This window comes from Schistocerca nitens, chromosome 5, assembly GCF_023898315.1.
Source record: "Schistocerca nitens isolate TAMUIC-IGC-003100 chromosome 5, iqSchNite1.1, whole genome shotgun sequence".
NCBI classification, from domain to species: Eukaryota; Metazoa; Arthropoda; class Insecta; order Orthoptera; family Acrididae; genus Schistocerca; species Schistocerca nitens.
This window is the reverse complement of record NC_064618.1, coordinates 95918444-95946316: the sequence shown is the minus strand read 5'-3', so window position 1 is coordinate 95946316 and position 27873 is coordinate 95918444. Positions and strand designations below refer to the sequence as shown.

General features: G+C 42.0%; 1 protein-coding gene across 1 annotated transcript in view; it reads left to right on the top strand.

The window, feature by feature from the left end:
• The first annotated feature begins 2688 nt into the window (after positions 1-2688).
• Positions 2689-27873, top strand: part of LOC126259441 (transcription initiation factor TFIID subunit 1) — a 230279-nt gene continuing 205094 nt past the window's right edge. Inside the window, exons 1-2 of the mRNA XM_049956255.1 lie at positions 2689-3150; positions 24132-24478. Coding sequence (XP_049812212.1) covers positions 2850-3150; positions 24132-24478 — 648 coding nt within the window. The 5' untranslated portion in view covers positions 2689-2849. The remainder of the gene's footprint in view (positions 3151-24131; positions 24479-27873) is intronic.

The following is a 27873-nucleotide window of genomic DNA, read 5'->3' as shown; positions in this document are numbered from 1 at the left end:
GCTGACCAAATCAAAAGTGACTCTCGAGCTGAAGAAACCTATAATATATTGAAAAGTGATGCCGCTAAAGACATGTAGTATGTATGGCGAACATATTAGAAACGATCTAAGGAAACTCTCCTCAACAGCTCAAATTTATGCCAAGCACATTTTCACAAATGTGGTGTTCAAAGCAGTGTTGGTGCAATGTGAAAAACAATCTACCAGCAATGGATCAATCGTTCAATTAAACCTTCCTTCAGAAGGTACCAGTGCCTGTGAAATGGTTTATGTGGACGAGACAAATGAGTTCATCGAAATAACAGCAATCACAGAAGAGGTCCAACAATATTTGGAATTTAAAGAATAATTTTTGCAGACGTAAATGGATGTTATGTAAGGATTATATTATTTTAGCTTAGAAGTTTTCTACATATGATATTAACAAACGATATAGAAAGCTACCATTGCAAATTGCTTGCTTACATTTATATAATTCTTCAGCACCAATGAAATAGGTTCACATATTTTTCGTACTATGAAGGTGATAGCAAATATGATACTTTGTACTCGTACGAGTTTCCTGTGGGTGGAAAACATAATGCAATAGCCAACCGAATTCTTGGTGAAATACGCGGTGTGTTTACATGCGACATATATTCCGAAAGACGAAAATCGAATTTCGGAAGCCGTCTTTCTCTTTCATGTTTACATGTTACAGTCTGACTTCCGAAGCGGATTTGCTAGCCCAGTTAAATATGGCGCCAAAAAACAGCTGATACAGTTTATAATTTGGTCAGCAGGATCGATATTTATCTTCACTTAGACGAGGTATAAACAACTTCAGTCTAATATTTCTACTTATCCTTCAGCATCGAAAAGCCCACTCCATATTAGCCGAAATCTGTCAGCCCATGCACGTTTCGAAACCGGTTGAGTTTACTTGGGGAGCGAAAATCGATCGTGGAATTGAGAAACCGGCCACCAGGATTTCCAGAATCGATTTTGAAGTGTTTACATGACCACCCAGAAGCGGTAATGGGAAATCGTTTAACGAAATCAAGTTTTGGGAGCCTCATGTAAACATGGTGACTGTCTTCGAAATTGATAGCTTTCTTTAGAATAAGAGATGCAGTTAACTGCAGTAATGAAACTCTTCATTGGACAGTCTCGTACAATTGCTAAATAGGTCACCATCATATGCTGCTAGATCTCCGTTTATTAGTCCGTGGAACTTCCTTATATATTCTCCTCTTCCACGATCGTTTCCTTTCGTTTCTGTTGCTAGCTGCACGTGCAATGACGAAATAAGCCGCCGCTGCAATAACATGATTACGCTTTCTCCTGCAAGAAAACTCCGTGTGGCAAAAATTCTGCTGTTTTGGTGTAAATTACTTGCGGATGTAACATACGCCCCAAATGTTGCCTTTTGTAGGACGCTCCCTAGAAGACGCGCGCAACATTTATGTAGCGTGCCCTGATGTTGCAGGCTGTTGTCCCAGTGTGGCATACGCTTTGGCAGTTTCGCTGTCTGCCACCAGAATGCGCAAGAGCTGCGAACCCGAGACAGCAGTACGCGGATGATGCTAAGTTCACCGGACTTGGATACGATGTGACGTCATTATGACGTATACACGCTACATCGAAAACGATAAAAACCGTATATCGACTATTCGACCTTTGTAAACTTACGAGAGATTGTGACAGGGTAGCGCTGTGCTCTGCGCCATTCGTTTAAATGCGTTTTGCGTTCCTTGCGTTTAAATCGTGTATTGTACTGTGTTTGTGTCCTGTGCGTTGTTTTTCGTTTGCTCGTCTCTAATTATGTGTTCAGCATTCGAGAGACTAATAAGAGGAAAGCTGATCAGCATGGAATGCTTTGACACTGCATTCAATCATTTCATACGTCAATCAGTACTAGACACTAACCTTTGGTTAAGATTACATTGAGAAATCCACTTCCCCTCGTATTTCATCTCCGTTCGACGATTTTTCTTCAACAATGCCTCATTTTTCTTTTTAAGTTCGAAATTCAATCATTCTACACAGCAGTCATTACTGGACACTAAGGTACCTGTCTCTGCGGTCCGAGTGTAAAATTACTTGTAATTATGGTTGATAAAAGACTATCGTGGGATGGACATATAAATTACTTAGCTAACAAACTTGCACGAGTTCTCTTTCAGCTATATAAATTAAGAAAAAAAAGTCAGCAAGAGTATGCTGCTACAATCTAATATGTACTGACAAGACCAATTGTATGAAACCATACTAAAATGATGATAATAAATAAATATTATTTTCGGCGTAAGCATTCAATACAACAATCACACAATCTAATCTGGTCAGGACATAAGAAAACTTCACTTTTTTACGTGGTATTTTCAAGGCCACGGTCAGGAATATTTCTATTAGTATCCAGCTCTTTTATTTTGGCGAAATACATATACGCTGCCACACTGAGCTGTTTTCAGAATCGCACTTGTCAAAACAAACCACTAGCTGACGACAGTTTAGAATCTCGAACTTTCGTAAAAGTCGATAGGTGTGTTAATCGACTAAAGCGTATTACGTCATAATGACGTCACATCATATCCAGGTTGGGTGAACTGCATCCTCCGCAGTACGCCACCAGAGATCACTGTCATTACCATGTTTCCAATAACAACGCTGGTATTGTGTATATTGTAAATAATTGTCAGCACACTGAGTGCATCTGGGGCTTGTGAGCGTGTGTTTGTGTCGTAAGGAAGATTTGTGCACAGGAGGTAGACGATTGTTTTCATGACGATTCTTCTGAAAACTGTAAACCTATACCTACAAAATAATCGTTTATTTGAAAAGAAGCTCGTGTAATCAACCAAGTGACAATGGGTGACAGCGACGACGACAGGTCAGATCCAGAAATGCATCTTACTGGATTTTTATTTGGGAATATCGACGAATCTGGACAGCTCGAAAATGACGTTCTTGACAGTGAATCAAAACGGCATTTGGCATCGCTATCAAGATTGGGTTTCAGCTCTTTCGTGAGGGAATTGATTGGCATAGATCAAGAAGTGGGAAAGAGCGACAGTGATTCGGATAATGAGAGTGAGTTAAGGAGCCAAGAACACTGCTCTGCAGAATCCCAACGTTCTCTCAACGACACACAGTCAACAAACGACGAAAGTAAGTTGTGTTTACTAACGCGATGTTTATACGTTAGGTGTAGTACTTGTTTGTGTTTACTGTGCATTTGTTTCTAGATTCGGTGTCTTTATTCAGTGCTACTAGGAGACTTATTGTTGACAACCCACTTTCATTATTTTTGTGTGCTTTTAGTATAGCCTTCTGTTGTTTAGCAAAAATTGTGCTGTACAACTCTCAGAATAGTCAGTAAGCCACTTGATCGTAACTGCAGTTTCGTAGAACATCTTTGTGTTTGTACAGTTCTTAATGGTTTTCCAACCCACCACAACCACAATTACGACTAATTTTTCACTGAGTCTCTTCTTTGTTCTGTGAGATACAGGTATTTCTTTCGTAAAAACAGTAGTTAATTCCCTTTTTTTACGCCTTAGATTCCTTTTATACAGGCTTACTAAAGCTTCTAATCTTCTGTCAAAAAATTGCAGGCTCAGACTTGCTTATGAAGCAATGAGTTTCGTTTTGACTTCAAGCAGATGGGCTCCAATACATACCTGAACTTCATCACAGGAAAGATCTTTGTCATCAGATAGTGTCTTATTGTGGGCCATCGTGTATAGTCAGCACCACTGATCTCGAGTCTTGTTTCAGTTGGCTGTAGTAGTACCTTCGTTAATTTGGAAATCTACATGAGAAAAATACTTGTACAGTGCACTATGTTTCAAGTGATATTAGTTTGTGAAATACCGGTTGTGTAGAAAAAGTAAATGATGTAAGGATACATATTCATCAAAGTAAACTGTAAGAATATTTTGTAATATAGGTAACCAGATATGTTGTTGTGGCCTCTCCAAAGGTAGTGAAATTCTTTCACACTTTCCGGCATTACAGAAGCGTCCGATTCCACCAGTCTGCTTTGACAGAAACGGATAGTTCCAGCGTGCACAATGTGGTGACAATGACGTCCCTATATACACACGCCAACAAACACGAACATAAATAAAAATGACACAATAACATCACACTCCCAAAAATAAAATGAAACTAACGGGACAACCGCGCAAAATTAGCGGTTTAGGTCGGGGACACACTAAATATATAACAATAAAAGATTACCCCACCATCCTAAAACAAGTAATGTAAAAAAAATTTAAATGATGACAGTCCGCTACACCAACGAAACCGCAGGAATCGGACATTTCCCTTGACGTACATAGCTCATCCGTAACTGTTGATAGCAAAAGACCAACACAACCCCGAAAATTGGAATCGCACATTTCCACTGAGCTGTATAGCTGAACCAAAGCAATCGATACCAAAAAACCAACACCTACATCTATCTCTGAAAGGTGTCATCAGACCTATAACACCACAGGAATCGGACATTTCCCATGACATATATAGCCCAACCGCAACTATCGATACCAAAAAGCCAACACCTGCAACTCAAATAAGTGGAGTTGTACATTTCTCTTGACCTATATACCTCAGCCGCAGTTGATGACACCTACATCTCTGAAATGTGGAATTGGACAGTTTCCTTGACCTACATAGCTCAAACCCACTATTGACACCAAAAAATCAACAGCTACAACTCTGAAAAGTAGAACCAAAACCCCACCAATTCAAAAACCCAGATACCTAATATTCAACCCATGAATTAAAACACAGCCGGCCTACCATACTTACACAATAGACAAAACATCACAGTTACTATAGAATGAAACCAAACAAAAAATTGCTTATCGACAAAAGCCTCTGGCAATATCGCCTAGGTTGGCCTCCACACAAGCACATGTGCCCACACACACGCACTGCCCCCCCCCCCCCCCCCACACACACATACTGGCCCACACACACACTAAAAACAAAAAAAAAACTCCTAAATCACCTATTCGTGAGCTTCAGTGCTATATCCATATATAGCTAAAAAGCACCAAAAAAATTAGACTTCTTTTCTCTCAACATATACCAAACTATTCAGAAGAATTAAAAAATTAAAGAAATCACCTTAGTAATTCAATGAAAACAGTTCCACAATCCACGTTACCATGCAAACTACCTAAACTCAAAACCAAGTTTGTGCGATGACAACCAAAACTGAAATGAAGCCAATACCACATGTTGAACTCAGCATGCCCACATCCAACATCAGCTACAACATGACGTCTAAAAACACAACTAACTCAAAAACACCACACTGTAGTGATGTCACACACCACACCGCCGTTACATCACGGGCCAGAGCAGGCGGATGGAATCGAATGCTTCCATTGACCCCACTGTTCAGTACTCTTACTCACTAGTGGTCATTATTACTGATGATAAAGCCAGTTTCACAGGAATTGTGATGTAGGCCTACACAAATGTGATACTACACAGAAAATTAATTTCAATGTAGACTTTACCTCTTTGTGTGGAGAACAGAGTGCAGTTCAATATTTTGGTGCTAAGGTTTTCAAGAAGTTTGCACTAGAAATGGGATAAAACTGAAAAATGAGAGTTCCTACAATTTTTTACAGAAAGTTCAAAGCATAGCCAACTTTATTGTCCACACCTGAAAATTACCTAATTGTCTAAGTTCAGGAACTAAATATTCCTGTTCGCTTCGTGACAAGCAGTAATGCTAATTATAAGCAGAACTGAAATATTAAAGTATTCAAACAACAATTTCTTTATAAGAAATATATTAAAGGTAATCTAAAAACCAGTTGTATTGGAACAGAGCACCTTAGGGGGTTTTGCTAGGTACAAATCAAAAAATTAAACCAAAAGTTCATTAAACTCACATTACATGAATCTTCCAAACACACACACAAAAGCTTGTACTGATAAATTCGGTTAACGTGTATCGCTAAATTTGTCTAGCTGCAATGTCCAACCACGGAACAAGAATATTCATTCATATAGAAATCAAGTAACATACTGATATGAGAGTAGACCTACATCAGGTGCCATGAACCCTAATTTACCTACATAGTCAAAATGGGATCGACAGAAGCGTCCGATCCCACGCATCGACTTTGACCCGTGATATAAGGGTGTTGTCGTGTGTGACATCATGACGGCGCAGAGTTTGGTTTGTGAGTGTGGCGTGTTTGTGGATGTTGTCGTGTTGTGGTTTGTTGTGCTCTCTGGTGGTATGTTCAGGGTTTTCGTTTGTGTGGTGCAATGGGCTCAGTTTGCTTTTACTCATTATCTAGAATTGTTTGAGTGTTGGCTGTGTTTGTAGTGGAATTCGTTTCAGTGAGTTAACGATTTTGTGTGAAGGTTAATTTAGTGTTGTTCGCTGTACATCGTGTGGTAATTTTAGTAAAATTAATCGGTTGTTGTTTTTGTTCAGGAATGGATATGACGGATAAAATTAACAGTGCGCAGGTCAAGGGAAGTGTTCGATCCCAATGTGTGGCTGTGTATGTTGGTATTAGTATCGGGAGATGATTTTGAGCTATATAGGCCAAGGGAAGTGTTTGATCCTAATTTATGGGATCGGGAGCTGCTGTTGAGCTATATAGGTCAAGGGAAGTGTCCGATTCCAGATGATACTGTGTTTAGTGGTATTTTGGGAGTTTTGTGATGTCGGTTTTTTTCGTCGTTTTGTGTGGTTTTGTATGGGGGTGGGTGTCTAAATTTGTTAATATTTATTTTTCCCCCACCTAAAAACACCCTATTTCCCACGCTTGTCCCGCCGCTTCCCATTCATGCCCCTCGACTCTTATAACTGCCATCTGGTTTCTGTACAAATTGTAAATAGCCTTTCGCTCCCTGTATTTTACCCCTGCCACCTTCAGAATTTGAAAGAGAGTATTCCAGCCAACATTGTCAAAAACTTTCTCTATGTCTACAAATGCTAGTGACGTAGGTTGCCTTTCCTTAATCTATCTTCTAAGTTAAGTCGTAGGGTCAGTATTGCCTCACGTGTTCCAACATTTCTACGGAATCCAAACTGATCTTCCCCCTTATGGGCTTCTACCTGTTTTTCCATTCATCTGTAAAGAATTCGCGTTAGTATTTTGCAGCCGTGGCTTATTAAACTGATAGTTCGGTAATTTTCACATCTGTCAACACCTGCTTTCTTTGGGGTTAGAATTATTATATTCTTCTTGAAGTCTGAGGGTATTTCGCATATCTCATACATCTTACTCACTAGGTGATAGAGTTTTGTTAGGCGTTGCTCTCCCAAGGCTGTCAGTAGTTCTAATGGAATGTTGTCTACTCCCGGGGCCTTGTTTCGACTTAGGTCTTTCAGTGCCCTGTTAAACTCTTCCTATTTCATCATCTACATTCTCTTCCATTTCTATAATATTGTCCTCAAGAACATCGCCCTTGTATAGACCCTCTATATACTCCTTCCATCTTTCTGCTTTCCCTTCTTTGCTTAGAACTGGGTTTCAATCTGAGCTCTTGATATTCATGCAAGTGGTTCTCTTTCCTCCAAAGGTCTCTTTAATTTTCCTGTAGGCAGTATCTATCTTACCCCTAGTGATATGTGCTTCTACATCTTTACATTTGCCCTCTAGTCAACCCTGCGTAGCCATTTTGCACTTCCTGTCGATCTCATTTTTGAGATGTTTGTATTCCTTTTTGCCTGCTTTATTTACTGCATTTTTATATTTTCTTTTTTCATCAATTAAATTCAATATCTCTTCTATTACCCAAGGATTTCTATTAGCCTTCGCCTTTTTACCTACTTGATCCTCTGCTACCTTCACTATTTCATCTCTCAAAGCTACCCATTTCTACTTCTACTGTATATTTTCCCCCCATTCCTGTCAATTGTTCCCTAATGCTCTCCCTGAAGCCCTCTACAACCTCTGGGTCTTTCAGTTTATCCAGGTCCCATCTCCTCAAATTCCCACCTTTTTGCAGTTTCTTCAGTTTCAATCTACAGTTCATAACCAATAGCTTGTGGTCAGAGTCCACATCTGCCCCTGGAAATGTCTTACAATTTAAAACCTGGTTCTTGAATTTCTGTCTTACCATTATATATTCTATCTGAGACTTTCCAGTATCCCCAGGCTTCTTCCACGTATACAACCTTCGTTTATGATTCTTGAACCGAGTGTTAGCTATTATTAAGTTATGCTCTGTGCAAAATTCTACCAGGTGGCTTCCTCTTTCATTCCTTAACCCAATTCCATATTCACCTACTACGTTTCCTTCTCTTCCTTTTCCTACTATCGAATTCCAGTCACCCATGACTATTAATTTTGCGTCTCCCTTCACTATCTGAATAATTTCTTTTATCTCATCACACATTTCATCAATCTCTTCATCATCTGCGGAGCTAGTTGGCATATAAACTTGTACTACTTTGGTAGGCATGGGCTTCGTATCTATCTTGGCCACAATAACGCATTCACTACACTGTTTGTAGTAGCTTACCTGCATTCCTATTTTCCTATTGATTATTAAACCTACTCCTGCATTACCCCTATTTGCTTTTGTATTTATAACCCTGTATTCACCTGACCAGAAGTCTTGTTCCTCCTGCCACCAAACTTCTCTAATTCCCACTATGTCTAACTTTAACCTATCCATTTCCCTTTTTAAATTTTCTAACCTACCTGCCTGATTAAGGGATCTGACATTCCACGCTCCGATCCGTAGAACGCCAGTTTTCTTTCTCCTGATAACAATGTTCTCCTGAGTAATCCCTGCCTGGAGATGCAAATGGGGGACTATTTTACCTCTGGAATATTTTACCCAAGAGGACACCATCATCATTTAACCATACAGCTGCATGCCCTCGGCTGTAGTTTCCCCTTGCTTTCAGCTGTTCGCAGTACCAGCACAGCAAGGCCATTTTGGTTATTGTTACAAGGCCAGATCAGTCAATCATCCAGACTGTTGCCCCGGCAACTACTGAAAAGGCTGCTGCCCCTCTTCAGGAATCACACGTTTGTCTGGCCTCTCAACAGATACCCCTCTGTTGTGGTTGCACCTATGGTACAGCTACCTGTATCGCTGAGGCACGCAAGCCTCCCCACCAACGGCAAGGTCCATGGTTCATGTGGGGGGAGGATATACATCTTAAGAAAATAAATATAAAAAAAACACCATCACACAAAAACATTAGCTAGCAAGAAAAAGAACTAGAAAAATAAAACACCAGTCAATATACAAACCAAACAAAACAAAAAATGAATGCAGGCAAATGAAATACCTCCCCTAAGCCACCCGTACATATTTCTCCCTACCAAAAATAACCCCCTTTTCAAAACTGACCACAACAAGTTGCCCTTCTGACAGCACCAAATAAAATTATTACTGGTGTGGTAAGGAGCCACTTTAACCATTTTCACAGGCTTTCCACATTTCTATTATGCAACATATCTTGCAAATCTATCATACTTCTGAAGAAAAGCTATAGTGCTTGTCATGTCACATGTCTCCTATGTCAACAACAGCTTCACTAATAGATCCATCACATAACCTGCACACACAGTGGATGTGTAGGCTACAAATAACAACACACTTACAACTTTCCAGTCATCGAAATTTACCACAAGAGAGCTTCACTTCAAGCAACACACGTGTTTCAAAAAATCGTCTTTTCATATACCAACCTTCAGATACAGGCCCATGTATGGTGTCACATGCCTCATATGTCTTGAAACATCCCTATACCTTCCCCTCCATGATGGAAACTATGAAATACACTGGTTGAGTGAATGGTCCCTTCATGGCTTTGTTCTTTACATACCTGTTTTGTCTACAATACTCAAAACAATAGGTGCCACTACCAAGAACTGGGGTGATGCAAGACATGCCCAGTATCCTTGTAAAAGTGATCTACAGATGACTATAACTTACTTCTACTACTACTTACTACTACTAGTAGAACACTTAATTACAATGTAATGTAGAGTAAAGTTACCAGCTAGGGTAGATTCTGATGTGTAATAGGCCTACTGAAAACTTACTGCTTTAGCCATGGAAATATCAGAAAGAAACTTACCTTATTTTCAAAGTAATAACATAATTTCTGCTGTCACGGAGGTGACATAATTATGTCACGGGTGTGACATGTACAAATTTCTCTCATTATTTCAGAGAATTAAAGGGTGATAATGGTTTCATTACATTTTTTGCAGTACAAAAAAATCACATTACTTAATGAAAGTGTTGTTGGTGTTAAATTAATAAATAAAATGCAGTTCTTTAATAGAGACAAACAGACAGCTTATCTTCAACTGAAACACTCTCTTAGCTCAAAATAATACACAATATGGAGAATGAAGCATTGTCATGTTCAAATAAGTAAAGGAATGAATACTCAACGGGCTAACTAAAGAAATATACACAAAAATACGTACTTAAATAGTTTCACGAAAGTAATAAAAAACTTGATTTCCTTTCATTTGAATCACATGAGGATTCAAAATATTAACAACTTTCTTTTGTAAATAAACAACTGAAATGTCATTTTCAGTAGCGCAAAAGAATTTGTCTTCTTTCTCATATGGTTTTAAAAACATAACCTTGATTTCATTAGCCAGACACACTGATTGGCAAACAGCAACAAAATTCTGTCCATTTCCCCTCTCACTCTGTAGCTTGATGATCAAAAAGGTTCCAGCTTTAATTTCCGTAGTTGGATTTATGGTTGCCCGTACTTCATTTTCTGATGTTGCTTGGCTATCTTGAACATTAGACTCTTCGGAATCTGAATAAACATCAGAAAATGTCAGCTGTTTCTTGGATTTAGGGATCTCCCGAAAGATTTCATATCTTGTCATTTCACTGCCAGATGTTTCCTCAGCTAAAATATGGCGACTATCATAGTTTCTAAAATAATTGTTAGAATGCACTTTAGGAATAGGAATGACATCTTCCCAAAGCCTTGACTGCCATTCCTTTGTCTTATCTACATTGCTGCTTTAAACGAAGAGAACACAAACTTCATTCAGTTTACCACTCGCATAATCTGAAAATTCCTTTGCATTATTCACCACCACTGTCTGACTTCTGATTCCTCTCCAAATAGTTCTCTTCATTGTTCCCCCTATCCCACCGACAGCCCCTTTGCCGTGTGAAGCGGCAAAGAAGTTCCACTCAATTTCAACTCCCAAATAGGGTTTGGTGCAGCATAGGTAGGCCAATGTAAATTTATTTTTAAACTGTGCAGTTGTCCGAAAACATATGAACTTTTTGTAAATTTCAATTCTGCTGTTTTAGATGTGATATAATTTTTTCAAGAAAGCACCAAACTGCAAATTTGTCATGTGAAAGATGATCGCTTGCAATTGCATAAGAAGAAACAGTCTTTAGACTATCCCATACACAGCATGTAAATAATGTTACATTGTTTATGGCTCCAATGTGCAGCCTGAATTTCATCTTGTGACGTTACAGAAAAGTTCTTGGCAAAGTCAGCTTGCATGACAACTTCATTCTTTGTAAGGAAATACGGAAGCGTCCGATTCCACCCGCCTGCTTTGACCAATGACGTCACAAATATGGCGAAAACGACCATCCACTACGACTCCAATATGGCACCTATTACGTCATTACGTAAACATGACAACAAACACGAAAATACATCGAAAAACCAACACACACACACACACACCTTCCACAAGAAACCTAATCAAAGTAACGGGCCATCAAGAGAAATTGGGGGTTTTGGGTGGGGACAAACTAAATATAAACACACGCCACTACACCAAACGACAAAAAACACTAAAATAACAAGACCTCACAACCTTCCCAAATTCCACCACACACAAAATCCACTGGAATTGATCACTTCCCTTGAGCTATATAGGTCAACAGAAACAACCGATACCACACGTTAAATCTCAAAAATTTCGCCACCACCACACTTAATCCTAAAAAAAATATTTATGGCTGTGTAAGCAAACTTTTATTTAACACACACATCACATAAATAGCACAATTAACAAAGCAGTATAAACAATGTGGCTTTGTGGGTAACTGCCAAACTATAAATTCCAGAATAAGGGTTTTGATTCCCAATCAGCACTAGGATTTTGCCTCTTTCTCACCTGGCAATGATTTGTGAATGTGAAAAATTACAAGTTGCACTGTGGTTTAAGTGTAAACTGTAGGTTCCCATATAACTAGCTGGGTAAGTCCGTTCAAAGTTCAGAGGAAAGTAAGGGCATACCGTCTCCTACAGGAGGATCATGAGTAGCGAAGCACAGTGGTGTTTAAACCAAACTTGGGTTGAGGACATCTTTATTTTACTTTTCCAGCATATGCAATACCTTATTAAGGTTGCAGCAAGTCTGTCCTTTGTACTTTATGGGAAATGGGTTGCATGGGGTGTAGTACATGTGACATGCTATTAGTGTATAAGTATGTGCCATGGGGGCATCTTCTGGAGTAGTGTGTCTTCCAAGCGTCCCTGTTGAACACCAGAAATATAACACTTACGTAAAAAAGTACTGCAAGACTAGTCAAGATTAAAAGTTAGTATGGTGCTCTATGAACAAGTGGGACTGTCCTTAGTGTGTTGTTATGTGTACCCAGTACCTGCACTCCAACCAGTGTGTGAAGTATTGATGGTGGTGTACAGCTGAGTTCAACTCCTGGTACCCGGTAATCCTTTGATGCTCATTTGTTTTCAGAGTACACAGTGTTATTCTGTAAAATGTACAATCTATCAGCATTTTCTAGCTGTAGTGATTGAGATGACTGGCTAAATCTTCATGCATTGACTGCTGGACCCCAAGCCCTATTTGAATTGAAGCTGCCATCGCTTTTTATTTGTTTTCCCAAAATCTTTTTTCCGATAGGCTCCTTAATTGCACTGTTCCAAAGACTTGACATTTGCACACGAATACTGGCCTTGTCGTATTCCGTATCATGATTGTATTCCAGGGAGTGCTTGGTTGATAGCTGATTTTCTTGGTTGTTTTAGTCAGGTATGTTGTTATGTTCCTTGCACCCCCCATCGGCTGTTCGAGTAGTCTGCCCCACATTTGCGTGGAACACAATACACACCTGCAAAATTACAAATATGACTTCTTCTCTTTTTACTGGAGCAGAACTAAACTGGGTATGATGTTTTCATAGGAGTCTACCAGTCTTTCCAGAGATTCCACCAGCATAAGATAGATGAGCAATTCTTGGCTTCTTTCTTTTTTTCTTTCTCACTCCAGCCTCTTCCGGAGGTTTTCATGCTTTTGACTCCAATGCTCACTCAGTTTGTGAATCTGAGTACCCTTTCCTTCAGAACTCATTGTCTGCTGCATTGAACTGTATGGAATAGAGTATTTAGCACCATGTTTTTTGTGAGATGGTAATAGCTTCAGGCATGGCGATAAAGGTCAATGTGCATGGGCTTTTTATATACACTGTGATCCAAGGATCTAGCCTTCTCCTGTTAACTAACACTTCAAGAAAACGTAGCTGAGCATATTTTTATAGTTCCAAAACAAATTTTATATGAGGCTGGACAGAGTTTAAATGCTCCAGAAACCCTTCGGTTCTTTCCATTCCATGTGGCCATGCCACAGAGGCGTTGTCCACATACTGATAGAAAAAATGTGTGTTTGAACTTTGAAAATTCAAATACAATTGCTTCAAAGTGTTCCGTGTATAGGTTCACCACAATAAGTGATAACAGACTCTTCCCATTGCTAGGCCATCAGACTTCTTATAATATTTTCCATCAAAATTGAATAAGTTGACATGAGAATGTTCCTAAAAAGTTAAGTGAAACAATAGTCAAGCTTTTCTGCGGTTAGTTCCAGGGATTCGGGAAGTTGGACTCTTGTAAAGGAGAAGACCACATCAAAGCAACCATAATATCCATATCCTGCAGTCACAGTGTACAAATTGAGTAGAGCTGTAAATGTAGTGTTTGCATTTCCACATATGTCCACTGAGACTGTGTTACAGGTACTCGCATTTTGCCAGCTGGTATGTAGGTGCATGAGTGTTACTAATTGTGGGTCGTGTAAAAATTCCTTTCTTGTTCTCTTAGGAAGCTCAGGTAGCAAATAGTGTTCTAAGATTCTTAACGATGTTACGAGACACTTATCAAAGAGATTTTGTTACATCTCTGTGTGATAGTGATAGCTTCAGCGCTATTTGAAACTTGATCTGAAACTGATTTGAAACTGGCATCTGACACGGGTTGTCAGTAAATTGTAATGTGCAAATGAGACTGTATATTATGTATTATATTCTGATCACTTGCTGTTGCTCTGTGGCACTATAGCAGATATTACCAATACAGATACTACAGTCCAACACATATTGACACTGATCCTAGTGACGATAAACAACATTTCTTGAACTCTAGCTCTCTCCAGTTGATGAAGTGCTCATCGCATTTCCTCGTCTGAGGACACTTGTATTTCAACTGAGGTTGCTTCAGATTCTGACAAAAACCAGAGGAAGAAAACTTGTTTTGAACCGTAGTAGATATAAATGTTAAGTTGTGAAGAAACTGAAAATGCTGGATAACCTTACAGTGAACTTGAAAAGAGAGGAAAAGAAAACAAGACATACAAAGTGTTGCAACCACATCTGCTGATGTAATTGTAATGACTGTGTGTCTTGGAATTTCCAGATAGTTTTTTCAAGCAGATTTTGTTCAACTGAAACAATTAAAACACAGAAAAGGAATTACAGCAGCAAGAAAACACAGCAAAAATAATGAAACAATGACATTAGAACTGCAAAGAGTTCCTGCTAAAGCAGTACAGTTGAATATGTGTTGTATCCATGACTGATGGAGCAGCAGATAAGAGAAGGCATGAGTAATCAATGAGGTTTATTCCCCTACAAGTGAAGGCAGAAGAACAGAGTAATAAAACATTTTAATAACTGAGCTAGCACTATCAGTGGGACGTTGTGCAGCAAAGTCTGTGGATGGATCCGAGGGCTTGAGTGTCGAGTAGAAGAAATCCTGGAATTGTCCATTACCAGGTGTGGTAGATAAGGCCAGATTAGGCCAAACTGAATGGTCGAGGTGTCAGCTGCTGTGAAGTCCGAGATGAGACTGCTGAGTCAGGTGCTGCACACTCTTATGAAACCCTGTCAGTTTAGCAATATGCATTCTGTCAGTGAATCTACGACGGCATGGCACAGTGTGATTGGTGCAGTGCTGTCATTCAGCTGTTTGATGCGGGTTCGCCAGGTGGGTGTTGCTACATTACTGTGGAGGCAGCTATGTGCATGGGCTGCACCTGTGCTGTCCAGCAAGGCAGTGCAGCGGATGAGCAGGGAATGGCAAGCTGTAGGCTGTATGACGTGTGACCTGCAGCCACTTGGCGGCAGGTGCCATGGTGTGTGCATTGATGAAACCACAACATCACGTACAAACTATCTTAGGAGACATGCGATGTCAAAAGTGTTATAACCTTTAATCACCAATAATTGCGTGGATATTCAAACACACTCACTTGGAAACAATAGCTGGTTACATGATAACAACTCAGTATCTCTTATTCGACTGCCATGCCGTGACATGCGGCCGGCGCCGTTCGTAGCTAGGTGGCGCTCCCGCGCTCAGCCGAGTTGCGGAGCGCCTCTATCGCCGTTTACGGGTACTGTCGTGGCGGCACTGTTAAATGTCGTGGCACTGTCGCAACACTTTTCCTCCCTTGAAAAAAAAAAAAAAAAAAAAAAAAACACTCACTTCCTTGGAGACATGGACAGTGCAGAGACATCCATGGCCTCTTGTGAGGCCCCGAGAAGATCCCGCGGAGAGACACGAGAGTATGGTCGAAAATGTCCAGGACAGAAGCTCGTGCGTGGAACGTGCCTCCTGGACAAGATGATGGGTGAAAACTCCAGAGCAGCATCCATAGGTGTCATGGACCTGGGGGTGTGCTCCAGCGAGATGGGTCCCGGAGAAGGCGGCGTCGCGACTGGGGCCGGTTCCAGCATACTCGGAAGCGGTAGCAACGTCGGCTGCATCAACACGTACGGTAGATCAGCAGCAGCGACAGGGCTGGCTTCTCGGGCTGGTGGAGGCGAAGGAAGGGGCGGTGGCATCGGCGTGGCCACCACTTGTGGGTGCATCTGGTCGTAATGGCGAACAACCATGCCGCCGTCCGTACGTATTTCACAAAGCCGGCGGCCGCGAAGAGCCTTGACCACCCCTGGAATCCATTTAGGGCGAGATCCATACCCTCGTGCTCACACGTCAGCGCCCACCGAGTATTTTCCCGCACTACAGGACACAGCACAAGGCCTGACAGGGTGAAGCAGGTGCAGTAGAGAGCGTGGTTGGCGGCCATACAAGAGTTCAGCAGGGCTGCGATCACCCAGAGGTGTGAAGCGATAAGAACTCAGAAATTGCAGCAGAGCGTCATCTGTGGAAAAATCACTAAGGAATTTTTTCATCTGGCTTTTGAAAGTGCGGACAAGGCGCTCGACCTCCCCATTCGATTGCGGATGGGAGGGCGGTGCTGTAACATGATGTATCCCTTGTACAGTACAAAAATCACGGAAGGCCTGCGAAGAGAACTGAGGGCCATTGTCCGTGACGAACGTGGATGGAAGACCTTCTAGCGCAAAGATTTTGGACAAAGCCAGCGTCGTCGCCGCAGTGGTGGGCGACGGACATCGAACAACAAACGGAAACTTCGAGAAGGCGTCAATCAACAGTAGCCAATAAGTACCGAGGAAGGGGCCGGCAAAGTCAGCGTGCACCCGTTCCCATTGCTGCGCCGGATCAGGCCATGGAGAGGGCATTGTATGAGGTGCAGCCAGTTGTTGAGCACACTGACCACACACAGCAACCATGTGGGCGATGTCCGAATCAATACCGGGCCAAAATACGTGTCTGCGGGCCAGGGACTTAGTCTGAGAAATACCCCAATGGCCTTCATGCAACAGTTTGAGAACATCTTTGCAAAGAGAGGCTGGCACCACGACCCGTGGAGATGCGCCATCCGTGGCCAGAAGAACAACACCATCACGAACAGACAGACGAAGGCGCAAGGCATGGTAGTTGCGAAGGGGATCCGATGCCCGGCCCTTGGTCCTGTCCGGCCAACCCCGTTGAACAAAACCGATCACCTGACGCAGGACTGGGTCCCGCGCAGTAGCCGACGCGACCTGTGAACCTGTAAGTGGAAAACCCTCGACCGCACGACGTTCTTCCTCATCAATGTGGAAACATAGTAGTTCATCACAATCGAAAACCAGGTCGGGGCCCATCGGCAATCGCGACAATGCGTCAGCGTTGGCGTGCTGGGCCGTGGGGCGATAGTGAATCTCATGCAAGTATAAGGCCCAACGTTGCAGGCGGTGAGCTGCCTTATCCGGAAGCGACGCCGATGGGCTGAACAGAGAGACCAGCGGCTTGTGGTCGGTGATGAGGTGAAACTTAGAACCATACCAAAAAACGCTGAACTTTTTTAGAGCATAAATGATAGCGAGCGCCTCCTTTTCGATTTGAGAGTAATGCTGTTGCGCATCGTTGAGGGTCTTGGAAGCATAGGCAATGGGTCGTTCTGACTCATCCTCATACCGATGGGCGAGAACAGTCCCTAGGCCATACTGTGACGCGTCAGTCGCCAGAACCAAGTGCTGACCCGGACGGAATGTGGCAAGACAAGGCGCCAACTGCAAATGAGCCTTCAGGCGGACAAAAGCCTGCTCACACTCGTCGGACCAACAGAAAGGGATGTTTTTGCGTAACAGCTGATGCAGAGGATGAGCTACCGCCGCCGCGGATGGAATGAATTTGTGATAATAAGCAATCTTGCCTAGAGACGCCTGAAGTTCTTTGACCGTAGACGGCCGGGTTAGAGCGTTAATGGCCGCAACGTGCTGACGTAGAGGACGTATACCCTCACGGGACAAGTGGAAACCAAGATACACAATAGAGGGTTGGAAGAACTGTGACTTGTCCAGATTGCACCTCAACCCAGCCGAATGCAAAACCCGAAACAGTGAACGCAAATTGCGAAGGTGCTCCTCAGTGGAGGCCCCCGTGACAACAATGTCATCCAGATAGTTTATGCAGCCGGGAACGGAAGCCGTGAGCTGTTCTAAAAACCGCTGAAAAATGGCCGGCGCGCTAGCGACGCCAAATGGTAACCGATGGTACTGATACAACCCACAAGGAGTGTTGATGACGAGAAATTCCTTGGAAGAAGCATCCAACGGCAACTGGTGGTACGCCTCCGATAAGTCAAGTTTGGAAAAGAACTGGCCCCCAGCGAGCTTGGTAAATAACTCCTCAGGATGGGGAAGAGGATAAGTGTCAATGAGGCTCTGAGCATTGACAGTGGCTTTAAAATCACCACACAATCGCAGACTCCCGTTTGGTTTAGAAACCACCACGATTGGCAATGCCCATTCGCTGGAGGTAACAAGAAGGAGAATCCCTGAAGCTGTTAACCTGTCTATCTCAGCCTTGATAGGTGCACGCAACGCCACCGGAATAGGGCGTGCCCGGAAAAACTTAGGGCGAGCTGTAGGTTTAAGAGTAATGTGGGCTGCAAAATCCTTGGCGCGACCCAGACCAGCAGAGAACACGGACGAAAATTCAGAACACAATCCATCCAGCTGTTGGTACAGAATATCCTCAGATATGAGGTGCACATCATCATCAATGGAGAACCCGAACAACTGGAAAGCATCATAACCGAACAGGTGTTCAGTGCCCGCATGATCCACCACATAAAACGTGTGGGGCCTAACAACAGACTTGTAGGCAGTGGAAGCATCAAACTGGTCAATGATAGGAATTTTCTGTTTATTATAAGTTCTCAGATTTCGCGTAACTGGAGACAAGGGAGGGGAGCCCAACTCCAAATACGTGCGAGAATTAATGAGAGTTACTGCAGAGCCAGTGTCCACTTGCATGCGAATGTCTTTATCCAGAACACGAACAGTAACAAACAACTTATTTGTTTGAGAAAGCACACAGTTAACATCCATGTCCGATGCCTCGTCCTCATCGACAGGAACTTTAGGGGACTGACACACAGAAGCAATGTGGCCTTTTTTCCTACATGAATTACACGTTGCCCAACGTTTTGGACACGCGGCCCTGTCATGCTGTACGAAACAACGTGGGCAAGAAGGAAGTGTGGAACGAACCTGCTTCTGTGGTTGCTGTTTTCGCTGTGAGCATTGCGGCCCAACGCGACATTGTTTACGCGAGTGAACCGCCGCCACATCTTCGTTCTCCTGTGAAACAGGTAAATTGTCCATGTCGAAAGTTGACTGTACAACGCTTACATCACACCACGCGTCTATTTGCACGCCAGCAGCGTGAGACACTTCAAAGGATTGAGCGATGCTTAGAACTTCCGACAACGACGGGTTTGGCAGTTGTAGGGCACTTTGCCGAACTTCTTTATCAGGAGCAAGCTGTAGAATAGCATCCCTAACCATTGAATCAGCATAAGACTCATGATGAGTGTCCGTGACAAACTGACATTTCCTACTCAGACCGTGTAGTTCCGCCGCCCAAGCCCGGTAAGATTGATGGGGTTGGTTACAACACTGGTAGAACGCCACGCGGGCGGCAACGACGTATGTGTTTTTTCGGTAATAGTTAGACAATAAGTCACACATTTCTTGGAAGGACAGAGAGGCAGGTTCCCGCAGAGGGGCTAACTGAGATAGCAGCTGATAGATCCGTGGGGAAATCCAAGATAGAAGTAACGACTTACACATAGGAGCGTCGACAACGCCCCAAGCCAAGAAGTGTTGCCGCAAACGCTTCTCATAATCCTCCCAGTCTTCAGCGGCCTCGTCGTAAGGAGGGAATGGAGACGGAGAAGAGGAAGACAGACGATGAGTAAGCGACGTCGACAACGCCTGAATAGCAGCCGTCAGCTGTGTTTGTTGTTCAATGAGCGCTTGCATAAGCTGTTCCATGTCTGCCCCGTCACGAACACACAAATCCACAACGCAGTGAAAATATCCCATCCTCGTCGCCAAAAAGTGTTATAACCTTTAATCACCAATAATTGCGTGGATATTCAAACACACTCACTTAGAAACAATAGCTGGTTACATGATAACAACTCAATATCTCTTATTCGACTGCCGTGCCGTGACATGCGGCTGGTGCCGTTCGTAGCTAGGTGGCACTCCCGCGCTCCTCCGAGTTGCGGAGTGCCTCTATCGCCGTTTGCGCGTACTGTCGTGGCGGCACTGTTAAATGTTGTGGCACTGTTGCAACAAAAACAAAATACCTGAAAGCATACTCAGAGTTGTTGAAGAGTGTATGAGGTCATTTCCCACATATGTCTCATATTAAGAATATCAGTATTTTCATCATAATAACATTAGATTTACAATTAGTTACATAAACCTGTTGTCAGGAAATCTTCAAGGATGTAGAACATAATGGCCACCCTCCTGGGCCAAAGTCAAAAAAGACAAAGAGAGAACATACAGTACACATTTACAAAAAAGGAAGGAAAACATATTCCCATATTCCTCCCATAGATCCTAAATGAAATTGCTCTCATGGATGTGATAAAAACTCAAAAATTTAAAAAATATTTTCAAATAAGAGATAGTAAAAAATTTCTCACAAACACATTGATGTGTATACACTGAAGTTCTTGAGATAATTGTTAGGCTATTGTTGCCATGCATCATCAAACAAAAAGCAGTTTACAACATTTACTTACATTAATCACATTACTGCAGTGAATATGTGCAGCAGTTAGATTTTACATAACACTCACTTACATGTTATAGAGTAAAGTGCAGCATGCTCAGTTTCGAGGTAGAGAGGTCAACCAGGAACAGATTGAATACACACAGAGGATTAAAAACCATTGGTCTGGTACACTGGGCAGACTGAATATGGTTTGTAGGATGTTTTCCACAAATGTTTAGCTTATAGGGAATTGCAAGAAATTCACTTTTGTTTGTTAAAAATTCATAAACATTTTCGACAGCTGGTAAACGAAGTCACTACTTATTTTGACTTTAGACAGAATCTGAATGTAAACATTGTCAATCAATGATTCTGTATTGTTATATTAGCATGTATCGAGTCAGTTCACAATAATGTCCTGTAGCCTGAGTAAACTTTCAGTTAATGTGAGCAGATTTTGGCTTAAATGAAAAATGCTAATTACATGGCATTCGATAAGAAGAATCCAATTAAATAAGGTCACTCCTTTCATCATGTGCTTCAAAATGACTTTTGTCAAAGATTTTTACGAAGGTCATGTATTGAAACAATTTTTTTCTCCAGCGGTGTTGAGCTGGATCATTTGTACAATGATTCAATCAATACTGACTATTTGCTAAATGCAAGACTGACAGGCTGTGGTATACCACCCAGATACCATTTGTTGATGGATGATGTAAAGCATGATAATGAATCAGCAAGAAATTCATCAGCATTTCACAGAGAATGAAGGCGAAGCAGAGCAAGAACTGCTTGAGACAGAAACAAGGTCTTTCTGAGAGAAATATTGAAGCACTAGTTGAAAACAGTGAAAAATCTTTAAAGCATAGTGACCAAGACTGAGCCATGCATAAGACAACAGAATCAGAAGATTCTGATTCTGTGATATAATGGACAGTGAAAAAGACTGAGCCGCACATAAGATGACAGTTTTTGTAGTAACAATATTATGAAAAGGATAGTTGCTGCTCATTATATAGCGGAGATGCTGCGTCACAGAAAGGCACAACAAAAAGACTATCAGAAAGTTAGCTTTTGGCCAACAAGGCTTTTGTCAAAAAAAGACAACAGACACACACTCTTACTCACACTCACACAAATGCAACACACACACACACACACACACACACACACACACACACATACACATGAAAGGCTTTTCTGGCTGAAAGCTCACAATCTGACTGTCTTTTTGTTGTGGCTATTTGCGACTCGGCATCTCTGCTATATGTTGAGCAGCAACTATCCTTTTCATAATATTGTTACATTCCATCCTAGATATTCCATTGTTTAATTTTCATGGTAAAAATTTTAAGAGTGGCCTAAAAATGTGATTGTCTGAAAAATCAGATCATAACAATAAATCAGACTTCTAGAATTTATCGTGTAATAATCTTTTATTGGAACAACCAACTTTGAACAAATATTACTTTTCCACTACAGGATCCTTATGGCAAAATAATGAAAATGACATTAGGCCTTTGTATAGCTTGAAAAATGTTCTAGCTCACCCTTTTTTCATAAGGAGAAATTTACCTTAATACAATACTGTAAGCTTTTACTGTTACTGAATGACCTTCATGTATTACTTTCAAATTCATAGTCTTTTATGTCAAAGTTAAGGAAAAGTAGCTTTTATCACTTAGCTTCTGAGCCCTGCAATTGGGTTCTCAAAACAAGATCACATTTCATTTGCATCTAAATTGATCAGCAGACTAGAACAATGTATGACACTGTCAGGTGCTCATGCTCCCTGACCCATACTGACAGGTCCAGCTGTTAGAAAGCTACATTCAAACTAAAACTGTGTGTAACTAGGACAGTCTGTTATTTGTTGACAAGACACATGCTGTGTTATGACAATGCCGAGTCGATGACAAACATCAAAATTCTGGGTGTAGCACCAAAGACTGTTGGATCATCTCAGTACTTTGTGTATTGATGAAGATATTGATATGGTGACACATTTCATGAATCACTCTACTTTTTATTCATGATGTTCAGATGCTTTGTTTTTCACCTTGGAATTTCTTACATGGGCTGTCCATCAAATTAAACATTATTTATTTCCTTGCACCATCTTATCACTTAATGGTCTCATTGTGTGATTGAGAAGTATATGGTAACATTCACAAAAGTATCCTGAAGCAACAAGAAATAGTTAAGTCTCATTTGGATAGAATGTTTCCACGTATCTATCAGGCCAGATATTCCTTTCTATTTACTTAAAATGAAATTTTAAGAACTGTATAGGTAACAGTAGTTGCATAATTTTGTTCATCATATTTGATGCTTTAAGGAAGTCTGCAACTGTGTCATTCATGATTTAGATAGTGAAAACTGCACCAGTTACTTATTTTCTGATGCTTAGCACAGTGCATTTTGAGAATTTATCCTCATTTTTAAGTACATTTGTTTACATGAATATATTTGGTGCCTCCCTTGCACCTTTTTGAGGTTAGACTGCAATTGAAAAATCAGACAAATGCTAACATTAGTATTAAAAAACATCAAAGATTCATTTTCCCCAAACTTCAAAAAGACGCAAGAGAGGCAAAAAATCACAAATGCGAACAGCACCAAATATCTTATAATTAAATTTTCCTTGAGACATTTAAGTCTTGGCTTTATCTACGATAATGATGTAAGCTGAATGAATGAATTAAAATTTGTGCCACAGCCCAGACTTGAACCTGGGTCTCCTTGCTTACCAGGCAGGAATGCAGACCATTACACCACCATAGCACTATGGCTAACATTGCTGACCAGACTACTCAAGTCCAATGCCCTCCCCAACTCAAACTTCAGTTCATATCTTCAACTTATTTTCCACCTAAATTGTCACTATTGGCAGGGCCCTCTGGCATTGGAATAGCACTGCAGCATTGGACATAATGGAGAAATCATGTACCTCAGGTAATTTAGGGGAATAATAAGCTGAAGATATGAATTTAAGTTTATGCTGGGGAGAGCATTGGATTTGGTTAGCCATGCAGCAATGTTAGCCATAGTGGTACGGTGGTGTAACGGTCAACATTCCTGCCTAGTAAGCAAGGATACCCAGGTGCAATTCCTGACTAAGGCACAAATTTTAATTCATTTATTCAGCTTACATCATTATCACTAAATATATTGATGTAAGCAAATACACAATTGCACTTGAAAATTAGAAACAGTTCTTGAAATGTGTTGTGTTAAGCATCAAAAAAATAAGTAACTGGTCCAGTTTTCTTTATCTAAATTAGTAGTTGCATAGTTTTTTTTTCTGAAACTTAAATAGATTTTTCAGGTGAAATATTATTGTCACATTATGTACAACATAATCATAATTCATAGATCCCTTTGTACCTGTAAAACTTTCAGTTCTTAATTTCAGTCACTTTTTTCCTTCCCTGTTTAAAGAACTACTACTCTATTTCAGATTATGCAGTCAAATCACCATCTGCAGTTGATTATTCTGATATTACGGAACTTGCGGAAGAAGAGCTTGCGGAGGCAAACTCGGTTCTACAGCAGCAGGCAGGGAAGGTAGATGACAGTACTGACTATGATGCTGATGATGAAGGGACAGGACTTAAGTCAGATACTCAGTTGATGCCTCCACCAGCAATGCCGGTTTTAGGCAAGGATGCAACTGCTGCGGAGAGAGCTGCAGCAGAAGCTGAAGCAAGAAAACGCAAACTTGAAACTCCATTAGCTGCCATGCTGCCATCAAAGTATGCAGATGTTGATGTCACTGAACTATTCCCAGATTTCCGTGTGGATAAGGTGAGCTTTGTATACTTTTGGAAACACTTTACTATGAAATTTTATGCCGCTAAATCCAGGATATAAAATATAATGAAAAATTTTGTTTTAGCAAAAGTTACCCATTTTCACAATAAGTGACACTGCAGTACTGTTCTTGCTATATCTCCCCCCATAAAGGACATGGTCCTGCAAACATGTGACCTCAAATTCAGCACTGCAGTTATTTCATCCAGTGTCGTAATAGTATCACCATCTCCTCATCCAGTTGTGCAACAAGCCCATCAAATTCTCACCTCAAGGGACGAAATCACATGCTACACAATTGGTAGACCAAAAAGGACAGAAGGACTATTCCCACAAAGGCTTCCTATGTTCCTCCAGCCAACAAACATCTGAGACTTCCTCTACCAATTGGGAAGGCTCCAGGAAGTCAAACAAAGGCAAATGGTCTTCTCTTTCACTGACTCAGAGATCCTCTTTGACAATGTCGCCACGTAACACCCTCACCCGGCCGACCACCGCATCACTGGTGTGCAAAGCCAACCATTTTTCTGCCCTGGACTCTGCAGATTGATGGAGGGAGAACGTCGATGCCTCTGAAGATCTCGTGAAGCAAGATCCTCCAGCCTCTGTGCCCTGTAGCAGTGAGTCTTTGAAGGCTGGCACTTGACAGCTTCTGAGGTGACACCTCATCATTTTTCTCTCCTTCCCATTCCTCATTATGACTCTCTTTCAATGGAACGTTTGTGGCATTCGTGTCCTTCGATCAAACAAAGAGGATTTACAGCTGCTCTTATAACTGCAGCGTCCATTTATTCTCTACCTCCAGGAAACAAAATTGTGTTCTCACAACCGTTTTGAGCTCTTGCATTTCTTCAGTCCATTATGATGGCATTCCATCCCATGGGGGAGTCGTGCTGCTGACACGGGATAATGTTAATAGTCAACCCATCTCCAAGGTGTTGCAGTTCTTCTTTTCCTTCCTCACTTGATCTTTTCCCTTTGTACCATTTACATACCTCCATCATTCAATGTCACCAGGACAGACTTCCTCCGGCCGGCCGAAGTGGCCGCGCGGTTCTGGCGCTGCAGTCTGGAACCGCGAGACCGCTACGGTCGCAGGTTCGAATCCTGCCTCGGGCATGGATGTGTGTGATGTCCTTAGGTTAGTTAGGTTTAACTAGTTCTAAGTTCTAGGTGACTAATGACCTCAGCAGTTGAGTCCCATAGTGCTCAGAGCCATTTTTGGGAAGCTACCTCACCCCTCTCCGCTGCTCAGTGACTTTAATGTGCACCATTCCCTTTGGGGCTCTCCCAGAACCTGTCCGAGCGGTGACCTCTTGCCTGACCTTCTCAGTCAACTTAACCTCCTCTGCCTTAACACTGGAGCACCCTCGTTCATTTTAGCCTCCATGCACACATATTCCCATTTGGACCTATCCTTCTGCACTGCCCAGCTCGCCCATTGTCTCGAGTGGTCCATTCTCTCTGACATGTACTCAAGCGACCATTTCCCATGTGCCATCCGACTGCTGACTCCTACAAATGTTATCCTTACTTCTGCAGAACATTGCATTCCTCGCACTTTCTCTTTACCACTCCATGTCCTGGTCCATTGATGGACTCATACATACCACGATGCAATTCGCACATGGAGGTGTGCTCTCTGCATTTTTAACAGTCTTCCTATGATGGCAGACAGCATTCATTATAAACAGTTGCATGCATAATGTCTTCGCATTCTTCGGGATAGCAAAAAAGCTAGCTGGATTTCATTTACTGTTCTTTTAACAGTTCCACTCCCTCCTCCCTTGTGTGGGCCAACCTCCAATGGCTCTCTGAGACTGAGATCCATTCCCCAGTTTCCAGCCTGACAGTAGCAGTCGATGTCATAGTGGATCCTATTGCCATCTCCAACACCTAGAGCTGCCATTTTACAAACATTTCAAGCTCCTCCCACTATCATCCTGCCTTCCTCAATAAGAAACAAGTGGAGGAGGCTTGGGAAATACCCTTCTTTTCTCAGAATCATGAGTACTACAATACCGCCTTTACTATGAGGGAGCTACATCATGCTCTCACTTCATCCCAATACTCTGCCCCAGGGCCAGATGATGTTCTCATTCAGATGTTACAGCACATTTCTTTTGTGGGCAAGCACTTTCTGCTTCATACGTACAACCGCATCTGGGCATAGGGCACGTTTCCCAGATGCTGGCGTGGCACCACTGTCATACCTGCTCCTAAGTCCGGTAAGGGCAATCACTTTCCTTCTAGTTGCCACCCCACTTCTCTTACCAGCTGTGTTTGCAAGGTGATGGAACATATGATTCGTGCCCGGCTGGTATGGTGGCCTGAGTCTTCCAATTTATGACTGCACAGTGTAGATTTCGGGTGTGCCATTCTACAGTTGACCATCTTGTTACTTTGTCCACCTATATCGTGAGTGGTTTTCTGCAGAAATCCCAGGCTGTGGCTGTGTTTTTTGATTTGAGAAAGGCCTATGACACCTGCTGGAGAACTGGTATCCTCCATACTCTTTACACTTGGGATCCCATGGCCGCCTGCCCTGTTTCCTTCAGGAATTTTTGAAAGATCAAATTTTCAAGGTGTGTATATGTTCTGCCTTGTCGGACACCTTTGTCCAGGAAACCAGTGTGCCTCAGGGTTCTGTCCTGAGCGTCATCCTCTTTGCTATCGCCATTAAGCCTTTCGTGACCTGTCTACTGCCAGGCACCTCTGGCTCCCTTTTTGTTGATGATTTTGCCATCTATTGCAATTCTCCACGGACTTGCGTCACTGAGCAGCGTCTTCAGCAATGTCCTGATCATCTTTACTTGTGAAGCGTCAACAGTGACTTTCGTTTTTCCACTGACAAAATTGTCTGTATGACTTTCTGGCAGCGCAATTGGTTTCTCTCGCCATCTTTACATCGTGGACCTATTGCTCTTCCGTTCATTGAAACAATGAAATTCCTGGGGCTCATGCTTGATAGGAAACTCTCTTGGTCCTCCCATGTATCTTACCTGGCAGCCCACTGTACATGGTCCCTCAGTGTCCTACACGTCCTGAATCGTTCTTCCTGAGGTGCAGATTGAACCACCCTCATCTTTTGTACTGGTTCCTTGTCCATTTGAAACTAGACTAAGGGTGCTTTGTTTATGCATCTGTATGTCTGTCCTTCTTACGCCGTCTCAACACTGTCCACCATCATGGCATCTGTTTGGCCACTGGCGCCTTTTGCATTAGCCCGGTCGAGAGTCTTTATGCTGAAGCTGCTGAACTCCCACTGTCCTACAGCCGTGACTTTCTCCTCAGCAACTATGCTTGCCGTTTGTCTGTTATGCGTGGCCACCCATCCTATGCCTCTTCCTTCGATGATTCGTTTGATTGCCAGTATGGGGTGCGTCCCT